Raw genomic sequence first — 23,975 nt, 5'->3', positions numbered from 1 at the left:
CGTCCCGTGTGAAACGACCTTAACGCAGAGAAGCGGCTGTTGCTAGATACATCCATCTGCCGAGCCGCAGAGCCATACGTCACAGCAGTTTCTGGACAGCAGCGCCAGGCCAGCATTCTCAGACCGGAGGTTAGGGGCGGAGCTAATGGAGCCACAGCAGTTTCCAGACCGATGATATATATATATATATATATATATATATATATATATATATATATATATATATATATATATTAGTAAATGTTAAAAACAACATTTACCAAGATTAACAAATGCTGAAAATGTATTGCTCATTGTTATTCATGTTAACAAATGGATCCGTATTTTAAAATGTTACCATACTAATTTATATAATATGATTCTTTCATGTTCGTGATGTTACAAATAGTACTTAAAGGAACAAAGCATAGGCATTTAATGTCATATATATTTAATCATATCAAATTAAAAATAAACATTCAATTTCAAAGCCTAGCAAAAATGTACACTGAACAAGCAGGAAACTAATAAGAAATGTTAATATTGATAAATGGAACTAAAATAATAACTTGTAAACAACAGCAACATTTTAAAAGAAACATTCAAACTTTATACAACTTATACAACATAAATATACAACTTAAAACTCATCAAAAGAACAATTTAGTCTTTGCCCATTTTATCATGTAATTCCAGGAAACAAATCTCCATGTCATCCCTGAAAAGAAAATGAAATGTGAAGGTCTCTCTGGAAAGATCTGGTTCCTCAAAAAGATTGCAGATGGCCTTCCTTGTCCTCTTCTTCCAGCTGTAAGATACAAGGCTCTTCAACTGTGCCCCTGAACGGCTGTTTCCCATGCAGCCATTTCACAAATGTTTTGTTTCATTGCTGCTGGGAGTGCCTTGTTCTCCTCTTGGAAGTGACTCCTGTACAAAGGCTACTGTCCTGTAATATACATTTTTGGTTGATTTAGAATTATCGTTCAGGTGGTGGTTAGTGTGGTGTTGAAGGAAATAGGGAGATACCTTTCAGAGCTAATTCTGGAGAGTCCTCCATTTCCTTATAATGGGAAGGTCACATTTGAAGACAGAAAAAAAGATGATTTTTAAATATCAACTGCAACAGCAGCATGACGTCCAATTTAATTACTTGAAGTGGTAATAAATTACTTACAGAGGTAAGATCAAAGGGTGCACCCAAGATAATGTGCAGAACATACTGAAAAACAACAATAAAAAACTATTTCAAGAACAGTTCAAACTGCATTAAAAGTGCTATGCAAATATGTGTTTACAGTATCGTATATGCCAGGTTAAACATGATCCATGCTCTACCAGTTGAGCTACAGAGCTCCTGCATTTCAACCAGTAGAGATAGAGAAAGGATGATAGTAACGACAATGTTTTGGGTTCCCAGGAAATGCATAAATCTATATGCAAAGTCAATAGACTGATGCACTGTAAGTTGTTTTCAATAAAAGATCTGCCAACTGAATAAATGTAAATGCATGTGGCCTTATTCTTCCTTCCAACAAATACTTACAAAGCACACCAATTATAGGTTTATTTATGTCAAAAACATGATTTCTCTACATTCTTCACCACTGACATGAAAACCCCACATTAAATAATATCGATAAATGATTCAAAGTACAGTGTATTTTTATTGTATACAGTCTTATTTTGTGTATACTGTATATTATTAGGTGTATATTGTATATTGTGTTGTGTAACCAGATGTGTAAACTGTGTTATGTGTAAATCAGATGTTTATTGTAATTGTCATACTGTAATGTTGCTTGGAACTGCACCCAACACTTTCAACCACTGTTGCATTTGTGTATAGGTTGAGTGACAATAAAGAGATTTGACCTCCCTGTTGTGTAAATATTCATAAGCCCTAACTGAAAGCATTGAAAGTGAAATTACATGAGCATGATGACGCAGTGAGACAAATACTTCCTGTGACGTCAGCAATGACACGTGTATTCAAGATGGCGGCGGCGATGGTGAGTGTCGATGCTAAAGTCTTTTCTATTTCAATATTTCACAAGACATTTCAGTCCACATTAGCGGAGCGTACTGTATTTGAATTATGGTGTTTGTGTTGCTCTGTGCAAGCGTGCCATATGATGTGGTTTCTGTTTCAGCGCTGTTGATCAGATTACAAATCAGCCGGCTAGCCTAAACCGTTAGCACGAAGCTAATTATCGAGTGTTTGCGAAGAGTGACAGTGCCTTAACGTCAGTAATAATCTCAAAACTAAAGCAGACAACTCTCCTTATTAACTCACAACTCTGTGTTTCACCGTAAACTCCAATGCATTCATGTCAGACACTCCTAAAAAACTATCTGCTCGACCAGACAGGCTGATATTTTTGCACTGATTTAGCGTTCAGTCAGTGCCACTCGTAATCAATGCAAATATGATATTGTAAATGCTAAAATAACAGTTAAAGTCACTATTATCTCGATGTTTTGCTCATATGTGTCTGTCCTGCTGGTTGGTAGTGTTTTGATTGTCTGAATTGACACTTTTGGAGAGTTGAGGGGAGTTTTGAGGACTGTTTATGTCAGTTTAATACTAACCTCAAACTGCTCATTTGGGTGGCAGTGGGCGAGTTTGTTGGGCTCTATGAATAATTTATGTTCTTTCCCCTTAAGATGAAGTTTGTTTCAGATTCGCTTGTATTACCTGTTGTGGTGGTTTAGGGATCAGGCATTTCCTGATTTCGATATCGTAGGGCACAAATCTGCTTTAAATGTTAGTTTGTTATTTAGGGTCTTCTCTCCGACTGTGAATATTTTTAGGTAAACGTTTTGAATATCAATATGTTTTTGTCCTGCAATGGGATTATGACTGGGTAAATAAAGAATTGTGGGGGTTTTGTGTCTTTTTTGTCTTTATAGATGTGGGCACTGGTGCTAGTGTCCACGCTGCCTTCAGTAACACCCTTTTATGTGCCAGGGGTTGCGCCCATCAATTTCCATCAGAACAGCCCTGTTGAAATAAAGGTGAGGCTTCTTTTAAAAAGTTTGAAAAAGAGTGGTATGTTCAAAGTTATTTTATTATACTATCATTTTAAAGAATATTCTTGCTTTATTCTTGTTTATTAGACTTTGGTGTAGAAAACAGCTGTGAAGATTTTAGGGCTGATTTCTGATGTACTGACTTCCTGTTTTCCCCAGACAGTTTTATCAGTCTGCTTTGTTTGACACAGTCTTGATCATTCAAATCAGCCACTCCACAGATCCCTCATGTTGTCAATATAGGTCTCTGTAGTTCAATGTTTTTCTAGTGCTGTTTAACACGTTTCGCTTTTTCTAATTATTAGGCTGTGAAATTGACAAGCTCTAGAACCCAGCTGCCCTATGAGTACTACTCACTCCCCTTCTGTAAGCCTGACAACATTGTCTACAAAGCAGAGAACCTTGGTAAGTTGTAGGACCATGTGTCGTAATTATAATATCATTACAGTGCATTCAGTCACACACTTAAGTATTTAATATTAACTACATAATCGAAACCTGTTGACAATTTTAAGGGATTACTTATTACTGTGACATTCTTTTCACTCAGGTGAGGTTCTGCGTGGAGACCGTATCGTCAACACTCTGTACACGGTTCTCATGAACGTGGACAAAAAGTGTGAGGTGTTGTGTAAAAAACCAGATAACCCCATCAAACTCAGCGTGGATGAGAGCAAGCTGCTAGCCGAACGCATCCAGGAAGAGTACTATGTCCACCTGTGAGTTTCTTTACTACTGTTAAACACTCAATGTGCAGCATTCATGAAACACGAGTTGTTTGAATTTCTGTATATTTAGTAGAGGTCTACTGATAGTGGATTTCGCTGATACCTATAATTAAGGTGGTGGAGAAGGTGGATAACCGATAAATCAGCAGATAGTTTTTAAAATTGATTTATAGAATGTTAAAAAAAATTCTTAGTCTTTCCTTACTGTGACGGGTACAGACATTGAGGCTACAAGAGTCCAAAATGAATAAAATCCCAGATGCAGTCCAAAATCACAATAATACCAGAAAAATTCAGATTTGGTGCATAAAGCCTGACTTTTTATAGCTTAATTTGAAAGTATTATTCACCAGATTAAGGAATTTTTATATATTTCACCAGATGAGGTTTTGTATGATTATTCACAAGACATGAACTTGGAGAAAGTGATGTATGTGCCGATGGGGCACCTTTCCATGTAGTTACATTTTTCTTTGCATTCCCTTGCTTCAATTTAGAACACTTGGGGCCTGGGTAGCTCAGCGAGTAAAGTCGCTGAATACCACCCTTGGAGTCAAGAGTTCGAATCCAGGGCGTGCTGAGTGACTCCAGCCAGGTCTCCTAAGCAACCAAATTGGCCCGGTTGCTAGGGAGGGTAGAGTCACATGGGGTAACCTCCTCGTGGTTGCTATAATGTGGTTTGCTCTCGGTGGGATGCGTGGTGAGTTGTGCGTGGATGCAGCGGAGAATGGCGTGAAGCCTCCACACGCATTATGTCTCCACAGCAGCATGCTCAACAAGCCATGTGATAAGATGTGCGGGTTGACTGTCTCAGATGCGGAGGCAACTGAGATTCGTCCTCGGCCACCCAGATTGAGGCGAGTCACTACACCACCACGAAGACCTAGAGTGCATTGGGAATTGGACATTCCAAATTGGGGAGAAAATCAGGAAAACATTTTTTTTTAGAACATTTGATTATCTAATCAAAATAACAAAATGTGCATTGAAATGAGGATAAAAATATTGATGAATGTTGTCAATGATGAAAGATTTAGTTACATCAAATCCCCACGTTTTTGTTTTTATTTCACCCTTAGAGGCCATTGTGACACTGTAGAACCAAGACATTCTAACTGTAGGAGGAATATGGAGGAATAAAAAAATAAAACTACTGGCGTAGATTTTTGCAGGTAACTGATAGTCCCAAAAAGCAACTATCGGCACTGATTATTTGGGAAAAAATGATAAATCGGTCTACTGCTAATATTTAGTTCATAAATCCATTCCTATGTAAATTGTTCCATTGGATTGAATGTGACAATTTATGTATAAAAGATTTTAAGATTTGCTCACATTTATGCTTGTCTCATGAATAAGGGCCCGTTGTGTGGTAACCATACAAAGAGCTGCCTCTTGACCAAGTACTTTACAAAGTAAAAATCTCCCATTAAAACTCCCTTTTTTTTTTTTTTTTTTTTTTTACTTAAAAGACAGACTCCTAAATGGAATCTTGATTAGCATTGATATTAGCTTCATTAAATTTTTTTTTTCTAATTGGTTTGTCAAGGAAATATATTTGTATGATTCTAATTATTGCATATCTTAATTTTAAAGCTGCAATCTCTGCTATATATTTGTACCTACACTACTAATCAAAAAATTTGATTTATTGGTATATTCCACATTTTAGAAAAAAGTTTTAAACTATGAAATATCACAAATGGAAGTATGCAGTGAAAAAAAAGAAAAGTTAAGTTAAATAATTTTATTTATGTTTTTGCTTCTTTAAATAGCAACCCTTTGCCTAGATTACAGCTCTGCACACTCTTGGCATTCTCTCAACCAACTTCATGAGGTGCCACCTGGGATGCTTTAGTGTTGAAGGAGTTCCCATGTATGCTGGACACTTGTTGGCTGCTTTTCTCTCACTATCTGCTCCAACTCATCTATTTTTTTTTTTGTGTGTGTGTGTGTGTGTGAAAGAAATCAGAAACAGTAGGTTGACTTTTCTTTAGCTAAAATCGGTCTGTGCTTACCAAAATTCGAAACACTGCCCCCAGTGGCCAAAGCGGTAGCGTATGGGCAAGTGTGAGCTCCAATTTCCAGGTGAAATGTCCACAGAGGGGTGCCAAAAGCGAGTTGTTTTCAGCTGTAATGCAGTGAAGAGAAATACATATTTCATAAACTGTACCCAACAACCCAAACCCCAAAACTAAACCTAACCTTCAGTTAAGAAAAAAATTAATGTTAGAGGGAAAAATAGAACTTCCAAATCGTGATCGTCAATGAACGAGATTACTTCCTGGTTTCAGTGCCGAACCTGGGTCTCCCACACTGCTGTTGCAACAGGCTTCCGGTCGCACCATGAGTGAACAAGCTGAAGCCGATGCAAAAATGTCTGATCGGAGATGGTGCTTGTCTGTGAGTTGGCATAATATAGCCGATCTTAGGGTACTGGAACTCTCGGAAACAACATGCCGATTTCTGTGCAATCATGTTGCGTAGGTGCAATTTATGTTTGTATAAAAAACTAATTCCAAGCATTTACACAAGGCTTTGGATAAAACGGTCTTTAAGATCATAAAAAAACTAAATTCACTCAAGTGCGACCAAACTTGTTTTGACTGGTAGTGTACACACATCGCTCTAGATATCAATAGTGTTTTGACTATCATGTCTGTGCATATGAACAGCATTGCAGATAATCTCCCTGTGGCCACTCGACTTGAGTTTTACCCAAACAAAGAGGAAGGAGCAGAAGAGGAACAGAGAAAGGACACAGCAAAAGATATTCAGTTTGAGCATGGCTACAGGCTCGGCTTCACCGAAAACAAGAAGGTACTTCTTAATAGCATTTTTCCCCATCAACACAATTTTTTCCAGTCCTTTACCTCTCACTCAATCATCCATGATTTATTTATGGACATTAATTTCTGAAAACAAATAATTGTACCAGTAGGCTTGGCAGGGAACTGCTACTATTTGCATATCATGGTTTCTTAAAAAAGAAATCTTTACATTTTTTGTGATTTAGGTGATGTCATTGTTTGCTCTCCGTCATACTTTTGAATGATTGGTTGATGTGAGATGTTTTGTACCTCCCTTACAGTTCTATTTGCACAACCACTTGTCCTTCATACTGTACTATCACAAAGAAAAAGTGGAGGAGGAGGATGAACACAATTACCGTGTTGTACGTTTTGAGGTCATGCCAAAGAGTGTAAAATTAGAAGGTAAGTCACATATGCCCTGACATTTCAGCTTTGCTTTTCAGTCCTCTCTAGCGAAAGGATGTGATTTAATGAATCTACTTCAATGAAAATGTATTTCTTTTAATTTTATAGTAAGAGTTTTATGAAAGCAATGAGGCACTCAAGGCCTTTACATGTCTAACATCGACCTTTTGTCATAACTATATTCACAGTATAGCATAGCCTCTTGTTGCTTAATTATGAGAACTGCTTCTGTCACAGAGACATATTTTCCTATATTTTGTTTACTGCACAACATTTACATAATATGTTTTGTCTAGATATAAAAGCTGACAAGCAGGGCACATGTACATTACCTGAAACCGTCGCTCCCGTCCCTCAGGAGATCGACCCATCCAAAGAGAACAGCATTCTCTTCACCTACTCTGTGCGCTGGGAGGTGAGACACAGCTCCATCATCATATAGCCTGTCTGTGGTATGTGTTTGCCTGGTGTATATAAATAGCTGCTCTTGCTCTGTGCAGGAGAGTGAAGTGAAATGGGCGTCTCGCTGGGACACATACCTCACTATGAGCGACGTGCAGATCCACTGGTTCTCCATCGTCAACTCTGTGGTCGTGGTGTTCTTTCTATCAGGTATGAAGGATGGTCTACGTGCTCAAATTACTTTTTCCGTGTCAGGTTTTCTGTAGCTAAAGTGTTTATTTGCAGGCATCCTAAGTATGATCATCATCAGGACCTTGAGGAAGGACATTGCCAACTACAACAGAGAAGATGACATTGTGAGGAACTTCATTCTGATTAGTCTCTTGACTGATACCATTAATTTATTGTAAAATGGTATCTTAGTGCCCTCTCTCTTTTAGGAGGACACAATGGAGGAATCTGGATGGAAGAACGTTCATGGTGATGTGTTCCGTCCTCCACAGTATCCCATGATCCTTAGCTCTCTGCTGGGCTCTGGTATCCAGCTCTTCTGCATGATTCTCATTGTTATCTGTAAGTATAACACTGACAAGCTTTATTACTAATGTCTTGTACCAAAACATCAGTTAAAAATGTACCAAAACCTAGTGAGCTACCTACAGTTGAAGTCAGAAGTTTACATACACTTAGGTTGAAGTCAATAAAACTTTTTTTTTAACAACTTATATTAGCAAACTATAGTTTTGGCAAGTCGTTTAGGACATCTACTTTGTGCATGACACATAATTTTTCCAACAATTGGTTACAGACAGATTGTTTCACTTTTAATTGACTATATCACAATTCCAGTGGGTCAGAAATTTGCATACACCAAGTTAACTGTGCATTTAAGCAGCTTGGAAAATTCCAGAAAATAATGTTAACCTTTTAGGCAATTAGCCAATTAGCTTCTGATAGGAGGTGTACTGAATTGGAGGTGTACCTGTGGATGTATTTTAAGGCCTACCTTCAAACTCGTTGCCTCTTTGCTTGACATCATGGGAAAATCAAAAGAAATCAGCCAAGACCTCAGAAAACAATTGTGAACCTCCACAAGTCTGGTTCATCCTTGGGAGCAATTTCCAAATGCCTGAAGGTACCATGTTCCTCTGTACAAACAATAGTACGCAAGTATAAACAATATGGGACCACACAGCCATCATACCGCTCAGGAAGGAGACTAATTTTGTCTCCTAGAATTGAACGTAGTTTGGTGTGAAATGTGCAAATCAATCCCAGAACAACACTAAAGGACCTTGTGAAGATGCTGGTGGAAACAGGTAGACAAGTATCTATATACACAGTAAAACGAGTCCTATATCGACATAACCTGAAAGGCTGCTCAGCAAGGAAGTAGCCACTGCTCCAAAACTGCCTAAAAAAGCCAGACTACAGTTTGGAAGTGCACATGGGTACAAAGATCTTACTTTTTGGAGAAATGTACTCTGGTCTAATGAAACAAAAATTGAACTGTTTGGCCATAATGACCATCATTATGTTTGGAGGAAAAAAGGTGAGGCTTGCAAACCAAAGAACACCATCCCAACCGTGAAGCATGGGGGTGGCAGCATCATGTTGTGGGGGTGCTTTTCTGCAGGAGGGACTGGTACACTTCACAAAATAGATGGCACCATGAGGAAGGAGAATTATGTGGATATGTTGAAGCAAATCTCAAGACATCAGCCAGGAAGTTAAAGCTTGGTCGCAAATGGGTCTTCCAAATGGACAATGACCCCAAGCATACCTCCAATGTTGTGGCAAAATGGCTTAAGGACAACAAAGTCAAGGTATTGGAGTGGCCATCACAAAGCTCTGACCTCAATCTGATAGAAAATTTGTGGGCAGAACTGAAAAAGCGTGTGCGAGCAAGGAGGCCTACAAATCTGAAAAAAGAAAAAGCTGAAATAAATAGTTCTCTCTACTATTATTCTGACATTTCACATTCTTAAAATAAAGTAGTGATCCTAACAGACCAAAGACAGGGAATGTTTTCTACAATTAAATGTCAGGAATTGTGAAAAACTGAGTTTCAATGTATTTGGCTAAGGTGTATGTAAACTTCTTGCTTCAACTGTACACAGGCAGCCTTTTAAGGCATCATGGATGTGCTTCTGATTAAAAGATTATTCCAAAATTTAGGCTTGATGAAAAAAATCTATTAAAGCATAAGAAATGTTGATTATAAAAATAAATATACTTCTGTCAATATGAAAAGTGTTGATAAAAAAAGATAAGTCAATCTAATTTAAAATGGGCTTGTTTTGTGTGTGCAGTTTATTTTTTATGCTTATTTTGTGAAGTGTTTCCCAACCTTTATTGCCACGAGTACCCATACAGCACCATCAGTGAGGGTCAAGTACCTCTTCATTGACACAACCAAAGATGTGTACAAAAGGCTAAATATAATTTAACGTTATCATTAATATTTTAATATCCCTGATGTACATGATGAAAAAATGAAGTTGCCTGTTATGACTTATTCATAAACAACAATAAAAACAAAACCAGCTCATATGAGCAGTGAAACTCATGATTAGAACAAACTATGAATGCTGGTTAACTGATAACTATTAATTTTACAAATGTTATTTTATCATTAGTTTTTCATCATTTTGCAAGACGTGTACATATATATTAGGGCTGTCGATTTAATTCAGTGCGATTAATTATATATATAAAAAAAAATACAGTGTTAAAAAAATTAACGAAAATTAACCATTTTACTGGACCACAATAAGGAATATTCTTACCATATGAGAAATTCAAGCTGGCAGTACCACCTATTTTCAGCAGGGGGCAGTAAGAGGAACTCCAACTGTATAGGCAAAGTGCAGATGTAACCACTCTCAGGCTTCCTTGACACTTGCAACTGCACAAGATGAATGCGGAAGTTTCAAACTACGTTTAACTTGACACAGCGACCTAAAAATGATATGTTTATGATGCAACACAACCAAAGTGAGACCCTCCAAAATTGTCAGTCTGACACAGAAATATATTGACGTGTCCTTAGGCAAGCCCTTATAATAAATCTATCTTGGACAGATTGACAAATTTAATGGCAAAATGAATTGCTGCGGACTGTAGGCCCATAATTGGCTTTTGTTCAGTAATATGGAAATAAGCAATAAATTGCCTTATAAAGCCACTTTTTGTATTGTCTTATGTTTACTCGTTTGCCACAATAATGTAATGCATTTTAATTGTCTGAGTTGTATATTTATAATGTATATTATATTTATAATTATTTAAATATTATATATGATTGTTATTTGTGGGCTTTTCTCGGCAAATATTAGTATATGCGATTTAATTCAGGATATCATGTAAATCATTCAATTAAAAATGTGTATCCATTGATAGCCCATATATATATATGTGTGTGTGTGTGTGTATATATATATATATATATATATATATATATATATATATATATATATATATATATATATATATTATTATTTTTTTTTTTATAGTTAGGCCTACATGTAAATAGTAAAACTTATGTGTAAACAATAAACAAGTATTTACAATAATATGTAGAACAAGTGCTAAAACTGTTCTGTCTCTTTAAGAATACCGGTAGTTCAGCATTTTGTTTTGGTTGAGTGCATATTAAAGAGAGTGGAGTTGCACGGCTTCATTAGAATTACATGTTTAGTTTTTTTTTTTTTTTTTTAAATCAACAACTGACTGTAAAGAACAGAAAGGGTATTAAAAGAGACATTATCAATGACTGGATTGCATAGATCTCATCTTTAGACACACATTACATGGAATGAATTAAACCAAACCTTTTCTCTCAACACGCAGTGAAAGGATCTTGGTGCTTAACTTTGCATGTTAAATGAGCGATCTTGGGATTTTTAGAATCTGTATCAGTTCACTCAAACGAAGATTTGCGATTAATTGAAAAATCTATATTTTTACCCAGCCATATTCCCTATTATTTTTATTTTAAATCATAAATTTTTTTATAGGTTAAGCAAAATCCTATTCTTTCCCCCTGGTTGGGAATCACTGATTTAGAATATTGTGTTGTTACCTTAATAACATGCTAATGGCAAACACTGTTGTAATCAATTGTGAGTAGAATCTCCTGCATGCTTTTTTTTGTAAGAGACAAATGTAGCCTATATACAGTTTATTAGATTGGTCGCTTATGAGGTTGCATTTCAGTTATGATGCTGCCGTCCTATGCAGACAGCAGTGTAGCTCTCTAGGTTTTGGAACAGAGCCCATGTGTCTCCTTTAGGCACTCCTCAACATGATCAAACTGTGCTTGTGCTTTATAGTTGTGGCTATGCTGGGAATGTTGTCTCCATCCAGTCGAGGAGCTCTGATGACGACAGCCTGCTTCCTCTTCATGTTCATGGGGTAAATTTACAATAAAACGCCATGTGCTAAATCAGGTTTTGCATTTTCAAAATTGTCCATGGTCAAACTCCAACCATATGTCCTGTCTTGCAGTTTGTTTGGAGGATACTTTGCAGGTCGCCTCTACCGCACTCTTAAAGGCCACAAATGGAAGAAAGGAGCATTCTGTGTGAGTAAAAACACTTGAAGTGCTTGTTGCATCCAAAATAATTAAACTTGGAGTTTATGCTGTCCAAAAGATTAAGCAAATAAAATAGCATTTAAGAAATGTTGTGTATATGTGTGTGTCCTTGTAGACTGCAACTCTGTATCCGGCTGTCGTATTTGGAATTTGTTTCGTGTTGAATTGTTTCATCTGGGGAGAACATTCCTCTGGTGCTGTAAGTATCTCTTCAAATTCACTCAATGTACTGCAGTAAGCACAGAAAATCTATAGTACAAACTAGGTGTGGCTAAAACACATTGATTTTCCGATGCATCGAGGTCTTCATTTGAACGTTCTTGATATTGATTCTTAAATCCCAAGATCAGTCTTTTACTCTATGTGCAACTCTCTACTACAATGGGAGTAAATCGCATTTGCAACATAATTCCATGCTATGTGGCTAAAATGTACAGTTGAAGTCAGAAGTTTACATACACTTAAGTTGAAGTAATTCAAACTCATTTTTTAACCACTCCACAGATTTCATATTAGCAAACTATAGTATTGGCAAGTCGATTAGGAAATCTACTTTGTGCATGACACAAGTAATTTTTCCAACAATTGGTTACAGACAGATTGTTTCACTTTTAACTGACTATATCACAATTCCAGTGGGTCAGAAGTTTACATACACTAAGTTAACTGTGCCCTTAAGCAGCTTGTAAGATTCCAGAAAATGATGTCAAGCCTTTAATCAATTATCCAATTGGCTTCTGATAGGCTAATTGGTGAATTGGAGGTGTACCTATGGATGTATTTTAAGACCTACCTTCACACTCAGAAAGTCTGGTTAATCCATGGGAGCAATTTCCAAATGCCTGAAGGTGCCACGTTCATCTGTACAAACAATAGTACGCAAGTATAAACACCATAGGACCACACAGCCATCATACCGCTCAGGAAGGAGACTAATTTTGTCTCCTAGAAATGAACGTAGTTTGGTGCGAAATGTGCAAATCAATCCCAGAACAACAGTAAAGGACCTTGTGAAGATGCTGGTGGAAACAGGTAGACAAGTATCTATATCCACAGTAAAACGAGTCCTATATCGACATAACCTGAAAGGCTGCTCAGCAAGGAAGTAGCCACTGCTCCAAAACTGCCTAAAAAAGCCAGACTACAGTTTGGAAGTGCACATGGGTACAAAGATCTTACTTTTTGAGAAATGTACTCTGGTCTAATGAAACAAAAATTGAACTGTTTGGCCATAATGACCATCATTATGTTTGGAGGAAAAAAGGTGAGGCTTGCAAACCGAAGAACACCATCCCAACCGTGAAGCGTGGGGGAGGCAGCATCATGTTGTGGGGGTGCTTTTCTGCAGGAGGGACTGGTACACTTCACAAAATAGATGGCACCATGAGGAAGGAGAATTATGTGGATATGTTGAAGCAAAATTTCAAGACATCAGCCAGGAAGTTAAAGCTCGGTCGCAAATGGGTCTTTCAAATGGACAATGACCCCAAGCATACCTCCAAAGTTGTGGCAAAATGGCTTAAGGACAACAAAGTCAAGGTATTGGAGTGGCCATCACAAATCCCTGACCTCAATCTGAAAAACATTTGTGGGCAGAACTGAAAGTATGAGCGAGCAAGGAGGCCTGCAAACCTGACTCAGTTACACCAGTTCTGTCTGGAGGAATGGGCCAAAATTCCAGCAACTTATTGTGAGAAGCTTGTGGAAGGCTACTGAAAAAGTTTGAGCCAAGTAAACAATTTAAAGGCAATGATACCAAATACTAACAAAGTGTATGTAAACTCCTGACCCACTGGGAATGTGATGAAAGAAATAAAAGCTGAAATAAATCATTCTCTCTAGTATTATTCTGACATTTCACATTCTTAAAATAAAATAGTGATCCTAACTGACCTAAGACGGAGAATGTTTTCTACGATTAAAAACCGAGTTGAAATGTACAGGTGCATCTCAATAAATTAGAATGTCATGGAAAAGTTCATTTATTTCAGTAATTCAACTCAAATTGTGAAACTCGTGTATTAAATAAATTCAATGCACACAGACTGAAGTAGTTTAAGTCTTTGGTTCTTATAATTGTGATGATTTTGGCTTACATTTAACAAAAACCCACCAATTCACTATCTCAAAAAATTAGAATATGGTGACATGCCAATCAGCTAATCAACTCAAAACACCTGCAAAGGTTTCCTGAGCCTTCAAAATGGTCTCTCAGTTTGGTTCACTAGGCTACACAATCATGGGGAAGACTGCTGATCTGACAGTTGTCCAGAAGACAATCATTGACACCCTTCACAAGGAGGGTAAGCCACAAACATTCATTGCAAAAGAAGCTGGCTGTTCACAGAGTGCTGTATCCAAGCATGTTAACAAAAAGTTGAGTGGAAGGAAAAAGTGTGGAAGAAAAAGATGCACAACCAACCGAGAGAACCACAGCTTTATGAGGATTGTCAAGCAAAATCGATTCAAGAATTTGGGTGAACTTCACAAGGAATGGACTGAGGCTGGGGTCAAGGCATCAAGAGCCACCACACACAGACGTGTCAAGGAATTTGGCTACAGTTGTCGTATTCCTCTTGTTAAGCCACTCCTGAACCACAGACAACGTCAGAGGCGTCTTACCTGGGCTAAGGAGAAGAAGAACTGGACTGTTGCCCAGTGGTCCAAAGTCCTCTTTTCAGATGAGAGCAAGTTTTGTATTTCATTTGGAAACCAAGGTCCTAGAGTCTGGAGGAAGGGTGGAGAAGCTCATAGCCCAAGTTGCTTGAAGTCCAGTGTTAAGTTTCCACAGTCTGTGATGATTTGGGGTGCAATGTCATCTGCTGGTGTTGGTCCATTGTGTTTTTTGAAAACTCACTGCACCCGTTTACCAAGACATTTTGGAGCACTTCATGCTTCCTTCTGCTGACCAGCTTTTTAAAGATGCTGATTTCATTTTCCAGCAGGATTTGGCACCTGCCCACACTGCCAAAAGCACCAAAAGTTGGTTAAATGACCATGGTGTTGGTGTGCTTGACTGGCCAGCAAACTCACCAGACCTGAACCCCATAGAGAATTTATGGGGTATTGTCAAGAGGAAAATGAGAAACAAGAGACCAATAAATGCAGATGAGCTGAAGGGCACTGTCAAAGAAACCTGGGCTTCCATACCACCTCAGCAGTGCCACAAACTGATCACCTCCATGCCACGCCGAATTGAGGCAGTAATTAAAGCAAAAGGAGCCTCTACCAAGTATTGAGTACATATACAGTAAATGAACATACTTTCCAGAAGGCCAACAATTCACTAAAAATGTTTTTTTTTTATTGGTCTTATGATGTATTCTAATTTTTTGAGATAGTGAATTGGTGGGTTTTTGTTAAATGTGTGCCAAAATCATCACAATTAAAAGAACCAAAGACTTACACTACTTCAGTCTGTGTGCATTGAATTTATTTAATACATGAGTTTCACAATTTGAGTTGAATTACTGAAATGAATGAACTTTTCCACGACATTCTAATTTATTGAGATGCACCTGTATTTGGCTAAGGTGTATGCAAACTTCTGACTTCAGCTGTATATATTTGGCAACTGGTGGGTAAATGTTTAGATTTTACTCACCAGTGATTGTGTAGTATAGTGCTGAAGTATTCAGTAGCGAGATCCTTTCACCACGTGTTGAGAGTAAAAGTTGTTCCGTGTAGTAATTTATGTCCAAAGTCGAGATCCAATCAATCCATTTGTCATTGAATAAGGTCTCTTTTAATACTCTTTCTGTTCTCTACAGTCAATTGTTCATCAAAAACAACAAAAAATAAATATTTAATTCTAATCATGCATATCACAGGTGAGATAAAGCCGCAGAGTCTCTCTCGTTAACATGCGCTCCTCTACAGATGATCTGTATGCCATTTTTTGTTAAAGAGACAAATCAGTGTAAATACTTGTAAATGGTACAAATTATGCAATTAAAACAATAAACATGTATCAAAAAATAAAATATGAAATGTAATATTTTAGGTACATGGATTTGTTCATTTTTAAAAAGCCAAAATGTGACAAGTGATGAAAAACGAATAAAATATAATTAGTTAAATGTATATTTTTGTTAATTTTAGGTTAAAGTTAAAAGGTCCCCTGTATAATAAAGTGCATGATCTGGAAAATAATTTCTTCTCATACGTATGCAAAAGGGACATTATAACTGAAATATACCCATATGAATCGATCTCAAATCGAGAGCTTGTGAATCGGAATCAAATCGGGAAATCTGTATTAATACCCAGCCCTAGTAAAAACTAATTGTTATGAACACAGGCAAACTTATTCACTGTATATTTAATACCATCTCTCATTTTTCACGTTTCTCGCAGGTTCCTTTCACTACAATGCTAGCTCTGTTGTGTATGTGGTTTGGTATTTCTATGCCTCTTGTGTTCCTGGGCTACTATTTTGGTTTCCGGAAGCAGCCATATGACAATCCAGTTCGCACCAATCAGATCCCCCGACAGGTCCCCGAGCAGCGCTGGTACATGAACAAGTTTGTCGGGTATGTGGCACTCTCTGTATTTGTAATTATATTTCTGACCAGCAGTTTCTTCAGTCTCTGATGCCATGTGACAGTCAGTGCATGCTAATGTGAGGTGCCGATGCTCTCTCCTTTCAGAATCCTGATGGCGGGAATTCTGCCATTCGGTGCCATGTTTATTGAGCTTTTCTTCATCTTTAGTGTGAGTCTAACCTGCCCCTGTTCTCATTACCTAACCAAAACCACCTTCATTTACAGTAATACAGGCACAACATTTATTTAATCCTGGACAAACTCAGTGCAGATTTGCACAGTGTTAAAGCATGATGATGCTCTAAAGGTCCTTTCACATGATTCATGGGAACATTGCTTTGCAAGCAGGTGAAACGTTGTAACGCAACACTAAAATTTCAAACCATTTCATCTTTGACCCCACTGTTTATTAGTTTTCTCCTGAACTTTTGGAAGTGCAGCCATTGATTACTGAACAATACACATGACATATTACATTGATGGTGTTGGCACGAATATCTGATTCCCTGAATAACTTCATCGAATTGTACATGACTCGTGAAGGACTTGTATAGGTACATGTATGTTTTGTTTTTTGAAGTTGTGCTATGAATGTATGCATATAAGTTCATTTTGGTATATCATGCACTCTTATAGGCTATCTGGGAAAACCAGTTTTATTACCTGTTTGGCTTCCTCTTCCTTGTCTTCATCATTCTTGTGGTTTCCTGCTCTCAAATCAGCATTGTCATGGCCTACTTCCAGCTATGTGCAGAGGTGGGTGTGTGAACTGAGCCATTTAGTACTTACTGCAATAAATGTATGCATTTTTATTTTTATTGCACGCACAGCTTTATGTTAAAGGGGTAGTTCACCCAAAAATTAATGGTTATGATCATCACATCAATTGATCATAATCAAGTTGTTTACACAAGTCATGTTTTTTCATACCCGTATGGCTTTCTTTCTTTCGTGGAACACAAAAGATGTTAGGCAGAATGCTAGCCTCAGTCACCATTCAGTTTCATTATATGGAAAAAAGATGCAATGGAAGTGAATGGTGACTGAGGCTACCTTAATGCCTACCATTTCCTTTTTATGTACCACGAAATAAAGTCGTACAGGTTTGCAACAACATGAGGGTTTGTAAATGATGGCAGAATGTTCATTTTGAGTTGAACTATTCCTTTCAAGCAAAAAATGTAGTAGGTGTTGGTAAAAAAGGGGGGTAATTCTTAAAGGAATAGTTCACCCACAAATGAAAATGTTCTCATTCACTCATTTGTATAACTCTCTCTATTCTGCAGAACACAAATAAAGATATTTAGAAGAATATTTCAGCTCTGTAGGTCCTCACAATGGAAGTGATTGGTGGCCAAAACTTTGAAGCTCCAAAAGCTCATAAAGTCAGCGTAAAAGTAATCTATTTTACTCTAGTGGTTTAATCCATTTCTTCAGAAGCGATATTATAGGTGTGGGTGAGAAATAGATCAATATTTAAATCGTATTTTACTATCCACCTCTACTTTCACTTCTTGTTTTTGGCAATTCATATTCTTTGTGCATATCGCCACCTACTGGACAGGGAGGTGAATTTATAATTAAAAAGAACCTAAATATTGATCTGTTTTTCACCCACACCTATCATATCACATCTGAATATATGGATTTAAACATTGGAGTCTTATGGATTACTTTTATGCTGCCTTAATTTGGTTTTTGTACCTTCTGAATTTTGGTAACCTTCTTGTATTGTATGGACCTACAGAGCTGAGATATTCTTCTAAAAATCTTCATTTGTGTTCAGCAGAAGAAAGTAAGTCATCCACATCTGGGATTGCATTAGGGTGAGTAAATGATGAGAGAATCGCATTTTTGGGTGAACTATACCTTTAAGTTCCTGTAAATTATTTAGAGAACTGCTCTAAATAACACCATCTTGTGTAAACAAAGTGCTTCTTTCATTTGTTTAGTGTTCTTATTTCGTTGTACCCATTGACCCAGCCAAGAGTTCTATAACATTTGACACACTGTGCAATGAAATATTCGCTCACCCTTGCAGTAAGATAAAAAGGCAAATATTTGTAGTTAGGATAACAACAAAAGCAAAGGTCAATCCATTTGAATTATGTAAACACTGAGCATGCTTAATTATCTCTAAAATGATGATAGTGCTCACTCCAGTTCTCTGTGCCAGTTCACTTATTGTTGCTATCGATTGAATAAACACAAGTGTCAATCATTGTGGCTCCTCCCCCTGCAGGACTATCGATGGTGGTGGAGGACGTTTCTTGTGTCCGGAGGCTCTGCATTTTATGTCCTAGTCTATGCTGTTTTCTATTTTGTTAACAAGGTAAACTTTATTTCAGTTCTTTGTTCTTGTCAGCACAGTTACAATTGTCTGGATTAAGATTCTGTTGTGCGATTTGATTACAATTTCTAGCTGAAACGAGTCCCAGATATTGGGGTGACTCACACCTGGTCCATTTTAACTCCAAAATCAAAAGAAATAAAAAAACAAATTATATTTTGCATATAAAATTTGAAGCCTTTTTAGGGCCATTAAGGTTTTTTGAACTGCAATGTTATTTTCATGACAGTTACGCAAATTTTACCCCTGATTCTCATTAACGCAATGTGACAAATGGTAGTCGTTATGTTTTTCTTATTACACCAACATGGAAAAATATATATATATTATATTATTACATCAAAAAGTATTTGTCATAGTAGTACTCCCTTGGCTTTTCATTGTTGCTGATTGTAAAAAATAAAATAAAAAAAATAAAATAATTAAATAAAAAGGTATGAGCAGCAGCCGGCGTTAGCACAACACTGTCTCCGCACATTCACAAGCGCTCACATTTGAATTATATGCAAACTATATATGTATTTATCTCATTAAATCACAGCTTTTCAAGTTAAATAATCTCACTAGGACATAATGTGAATGTTAACGCCATGACATTCGTACGTCAGATGGTATTTTGGTATTGGAGCATTTTTACGAGGATGAGCGCGGTATCTGACCCGAAACCGGTACCAGTATCGGTATTGGTACATCCCTAAGTAAAAGTAATCTTCAGGCACATTGTGGTAATGATAATTGGGGGGTAAAATGTGCTAAAGTTTCTATAAATATCACAATGCAAAATATATATATATATATATATATATATATATATATATATATATATATATATATATATATATATATATATATATACACCGATCAGCCACAACATTAAAACTACCTGCCTAATATTGTGTAGGTCCCCCTCTTGTTGCCAAAAATAGCACCAACCCACATCTCAGAATAGCATTATGAGGTTATATTCTTCTCACCACAATTGTACAGAGCGGTTATCTGAGTTACCGTAGACTTTGTCAGTTCGAACCAGTCTGGCCATTCTCTGTTGATCTCTCTCATCAACAAGGCATTTCTGTCCACAGAACTGCCGCTCACTGGATGTTTTTTTTTTTTTTGGCACCATTCGGAGTAAACTCTAGAGACTGTTGTGTATGAAAATCCCAGGAGATCAGCAGTTACAGAAATACTCAAACCAGCCCATCTGGCACCAACAATCATGCCACGGTCGAAATCACTGAGATCAATTTTTTTTCCCCATTCTGATGGCTGATGTGAACATTAACTGAAGCTCCTGACTCATATCTGCTTGATTTTATGCACTGCACTGCTGCCACACGATTGGCTGATTAGATAAACTCATGAATAAGTAGGTTTACAGGTCTTCCTAATAAAGTGCTCGGTGAATGTATGTATTATATGTATAAATTATGTATATTTTTTAAAATAAAATCTGAAAGAACAACTTTATCACTACCAAAACAAATATGTCAATACCAAAACAACCATAGCTTGTTCGTTAATGACAAAAAATGTTTCAGTATTGACTAATTTTGCCCTTATATTAAAATGTCAGCACAGTAGAATTCTAGACATTACTCATTTGAACAGAGGAAAGTCACGAAAAATGTAACATTTTGTGTTTTATTAGACTAACAACAAGTTCGGTAATGACACTTTTTAAAAACACATCCAGGTTTTCTGACTTCACAACACTATTATTTCAAAATGTTAAAATGCATCTACTCACCACATGGTCCAGGGAGAGGAAATTGCATAATTTGTCTTCCTGGTCACAAAGTTTGGGGTGTAGCCAAGTTTTGTTTCAATCCAGAGAGACTTTTTGTGTTTGTTTTGGTATTGACAAGACAACAATTTTTCATTCAAAATGAATATATATATATATATATATATTATTATTATTATTATTTAAAAAAAAGACTCATGTCAACTAAATTTCAGTAGGACTTGACAAGGTGCATTGTTTAAGTGTTTAAAAAAATAAAAATAATTTAGGTGTTTAATTTTTAATTGTATTTTTCGGGGTTAGATTGGAGGACATGTGCCACCCAATAGAAAAGAACATATAAACCACTATTTTTAAAGATTTGTAAAGTTATTACATAAATTATTTATATTGCCTCTGTTAAAACTCAACTTGACTTATAAATATGTGTCAGTTGCCTATATATGCCCTTAAAAAAATAAATAAATAAAAATAATATATATATATATATATATATATATATATATATATATATATATATATATATACACACACATATACATATACAGGGTTGGGGAGTAACGGAATACATGTAATGGGATTTCGTATTTAAAATACAAAATATAAGTAACTGTATTCCACTACAGTTACAATTTAAATCATTGGTAATTTGAATACAGTTACATTCAGAAAGTATTTTGATTACTGAAAAGATTACTTTGCATTTTATTGTCATGTGTTTCATTTAATATTTAGTCCTTTCAGATGGAAAACATTTATCTATATAAATGATGCGATCCAAAGTGCATTTGAACAGCAGTGAAACACTTTCTTATGATGTGTTACATTCATACGAGCAGACAGAGAAGTACGTTTGAAGTAAGTTTGGAGCAGAAGAAATAGAAATAAACCTTGTGTAAATTGTCAGCTTTATGCTAAGTTAAAATGCTATTTCTAGCCATTTTACATGCACATGTTAACAGGCACGATCATATTTTTTTATCAAGAAAATTCACATTGGATCATAATTTCTTTTTCTAGTAAGACCTTTGATATTAGGGTAAAAATCATATTCTTGATGATAATTTTTGTATTGTTTTCCTGTAAAAATATCTAAAATAATCCTTAAAACAAGATCAATTTGATTTATTTTGTTTTAGAAACAACACTGCATAAGATATTTAGGTTTTTCAGAGAATGTATTTTTAATGTGTATTTTGTCTTAATGTACTGGCAGAGTTTTTATAGTCAAAACAAGTGAAAAAGTCTACCAATGCTGAAGAAGTAATCCAAAGTATTTAGAATACGTTACTGACCTTGAGTAATCTAACGGAATACGTTACAAATGACATTTTACAGCATGTATTCTGTAATCTGTAGTGGAATACATTTCAAAAGTAACCCTCCCATCCCTGTATATATATGTGTGTGGGGGGGGGGGGGGGACAACATTTTGCATCACTCCTGTAGAATAACCCATATATATGTGTATATGTTTGTGTTCTTAAATGTAGGCTTCATTTTCTTGATGCAAAATGTCATTTCATTTTTTTTTATTTTATTTTTTTTTATTGATTTTGGGCTGAATATGACCAGGACATTTTCTTGACAGGTTTTGTGAGAATCCCCCATTTGAGCTTTATGTTCTGAAAAAACAATTGTAGTCATTCTTTTATTGTCTATTTGTTCAAAAATACTGACTTATCTCTCTGTGTTTTGTTTACTAAACATTTACATAGTTCTTTCTCTTCTTTCTCAGCTGGACATTGTGGAGTTTATTCCTTCTCTGCTGTATTTTGGCTACACAGCCCTCATGGTTTTGTCTTTCTGGCTGCTAACGGGGACGATTGGCTTCTACGCCGCATACGTGTTCATACGGAAAATTTACGCCGCAGTCAAAATCGATTGATATGCATCTCCTTTCGGTTTTTGATTTAGATTTTTTTTTGTTTTGTTTTGTGAAGCAAGCACTGATGTGTGTGTCAATTGCCAGCGTATGAGGTGCAACAGCGCCCCCATGGATTGGAGGTAAGAAGTGTTTTCTACACGGTAGTCAAAAACTTCCCTGTCTCTGCAGAGAGAAACATCATGAACTGTTAAATTTTTTAATGTCTGTATATCTTTTTGCACACAAACAACATGGGCCAAAGTGTGTCGAATGACTTATTTTCCTTTTTTGGGGTGGGGATGTTGGATTTTGGAGGCCGGGTTTCATGCTTTTGAAGACATTGAGGGTTAGTTGCATATGATATTATTTTACAAGTTAACTTTGTGTCCTCTTTTAATATAATGTTTAATTTGAACTCGTTCCCATGTCTTTGATTCAGAACTGAGTTTTTGAATGCTTGTTGTCTTGGGTTGTGTGTATATATGTGTGTGACAAGCCTGCTGGAAGTGTGGTCACTCTGTGGTCATTATATGTCGCATGGACTGAAATTATGGAATGTAAAGACATGACAAGGCAAGTACATTAAAAAAACAAGTACGTTTCCTTGTGTTTCCTTGTTCTCTGCTCAGTTCAAGTCCATTAGACCTTTGTTAAATTGTTCCTGAAAAGCTGAAGTATGTAATTCCTGTGACACTTTAAAAAGTTTTCTTTTTTGGGGGTGGGGGGGGGCTTTGGGTTGAGTAACAATGTTGGGACGTGTCTAAGTGGATCGCTCTAAACAAACTGATACATTTTCACAGCGCCACAGAGAGACACTGCTTACAGTTTTCAGGGAAATTAGAGATTGAATGACTTACTAATAGTTGCCTATTTGGATAGGAGAAAGTATTTTAACAGAAAAAGTAACACATCAGCTTTAATTCCGGGTTCAGCTCAATCGTCAGCATTTGTGGCATAATGTTGGGTACCACAAAAATTCATTTCGACTCGTAGCAAAAATCGAGGTTACAGTGAGGCACTTACAATGGAAGTGAATGGGGCCAATTTTTGGAGGGTTTAAACAGAAATGTGAAGCTTATAAATTTATAAAAGCATTTGCATTAAATCTTCTGTTAAAACTTTGTTGTTTAAATTGTTGTTTTTACAGTTGTTTTAGGGTTTGTTGACATTACATCATCATGGTAACAAAGTTGTAAATTTGGCTCTAACGTTACACAGAAAAGGTTAGTAGGTGAATTTATCACACTAAAATCATGTTTACACGCATATAATTTATGTCTTGTGGCTAAACTTTTGAAACAGTATTTTAATGTTCAAAATTGGCCCCCTTCAACTATAACCACGATTTTTGCTTTTTTAAAGAAAAGGAGGGATGAGTAAAAAACTTTTTTGTGGTAATCAGCATTATGCCACAAATGCTGTCAATTGAGCTCAACTTGTATTGAACCCAGAATATTCCTTCAAGTTCACATCTGCGATTTATAACACTAGGCATTTTTTTTTTTTATTATTATGT

The 23,975-nt window shown here is 36.4% G+C and overlaps 1 protein-coding gene across 1 annotated transcript; it reads left to right on the top strand.

The window, feature by feature from the left end:
* The first annotated feature begins 1,951 nt into the window (after positions 1 to 1,951).
* On the top strand, positions 1,952 to 23,177 carry LOC127418728 (transmembrane 9 superfamily member 4-like). Its single transcript, XM_051659462.1, has 18 exons — positions 1,952 to 1,988; positions 2,890 to 2,994; positions 3,315 to 3,414; positions 3,560 to 3,728; positions 6,413 to 6,557; positions 6,829 to 6,952; positions 7,252 to 7,370; positions 7,456 to 7,567; positions 7,643 to 7,713; positions 7,798 to 7,930; positions 11,692 to 11,773; positions 11,867 to 11,942; positions 12,070 to 12,153; positions 16,311 to 16,486; positions 16,604 to 16,667; positions 17,135 to 17,254; positions 18,741 to 18,830; positions 22,331 to 23,177. The coding sequence occupies exons 1-18, from the start codon at positions 1,956 to 1,958 to the stop codon at positions 22,478 to 22,480; spliced, it is 1,953 nt and encodes a 650-aa protein (XP_051515422.1). The 5' UTR covers positions 1,952 to 1,955; the 3' UTR covers positions 22,481 to 23,177.
* The last annotated feature ends 798 nt before the right edge of the window (positions 23,178 to 23,975 follow it).

This window comes from Myxocyprinus asiaticus, chromosome 28 (assembly GCF_019703515.2).
Source record: "Myxocyprinus asiaticus isolate MX2 ecotype Aquarium Trade chromosome 28, UBuf_Myxa_2, whole genome shotgun sequence".
NCBI classification, from domain to species: Eukaryota; Metazoa; Chordata; class Actinopteri; order Cypriniformes; family Catostomidae; genus Myxocyprinus; species Myxocyprinus asiaticus.
This window is presented reverse-complemented; position numbering and strand designations above follow the sequence as displayed.

What these genes read in the sequence shown, in the direction of transcription:
- LOC127418728 (XM_051659462.1), top strand. Translation starts at nt 1,956, where the DNA reads ATGACACGTGTATTCAAGATGGCGGCGGCGATG. An exon ending in CGTGGTGTTCTTTCTATCAG is followed by an intron (nt 7,568 to 7,642) that starts GTATGAAGGATG and finishes GTTTATTTGCAG; the next exon opens with GCATCCTAAGTATGATCATC. An exon ending in TTTTCTATTTTGTTAACAAG is followed by an intron (nt 18,831 to 22,330) that starts GTAAACTTTATT and finishes CTTCTTTCTCAG; the next exon opens with CTGGACATTGTGGAGTTTAT.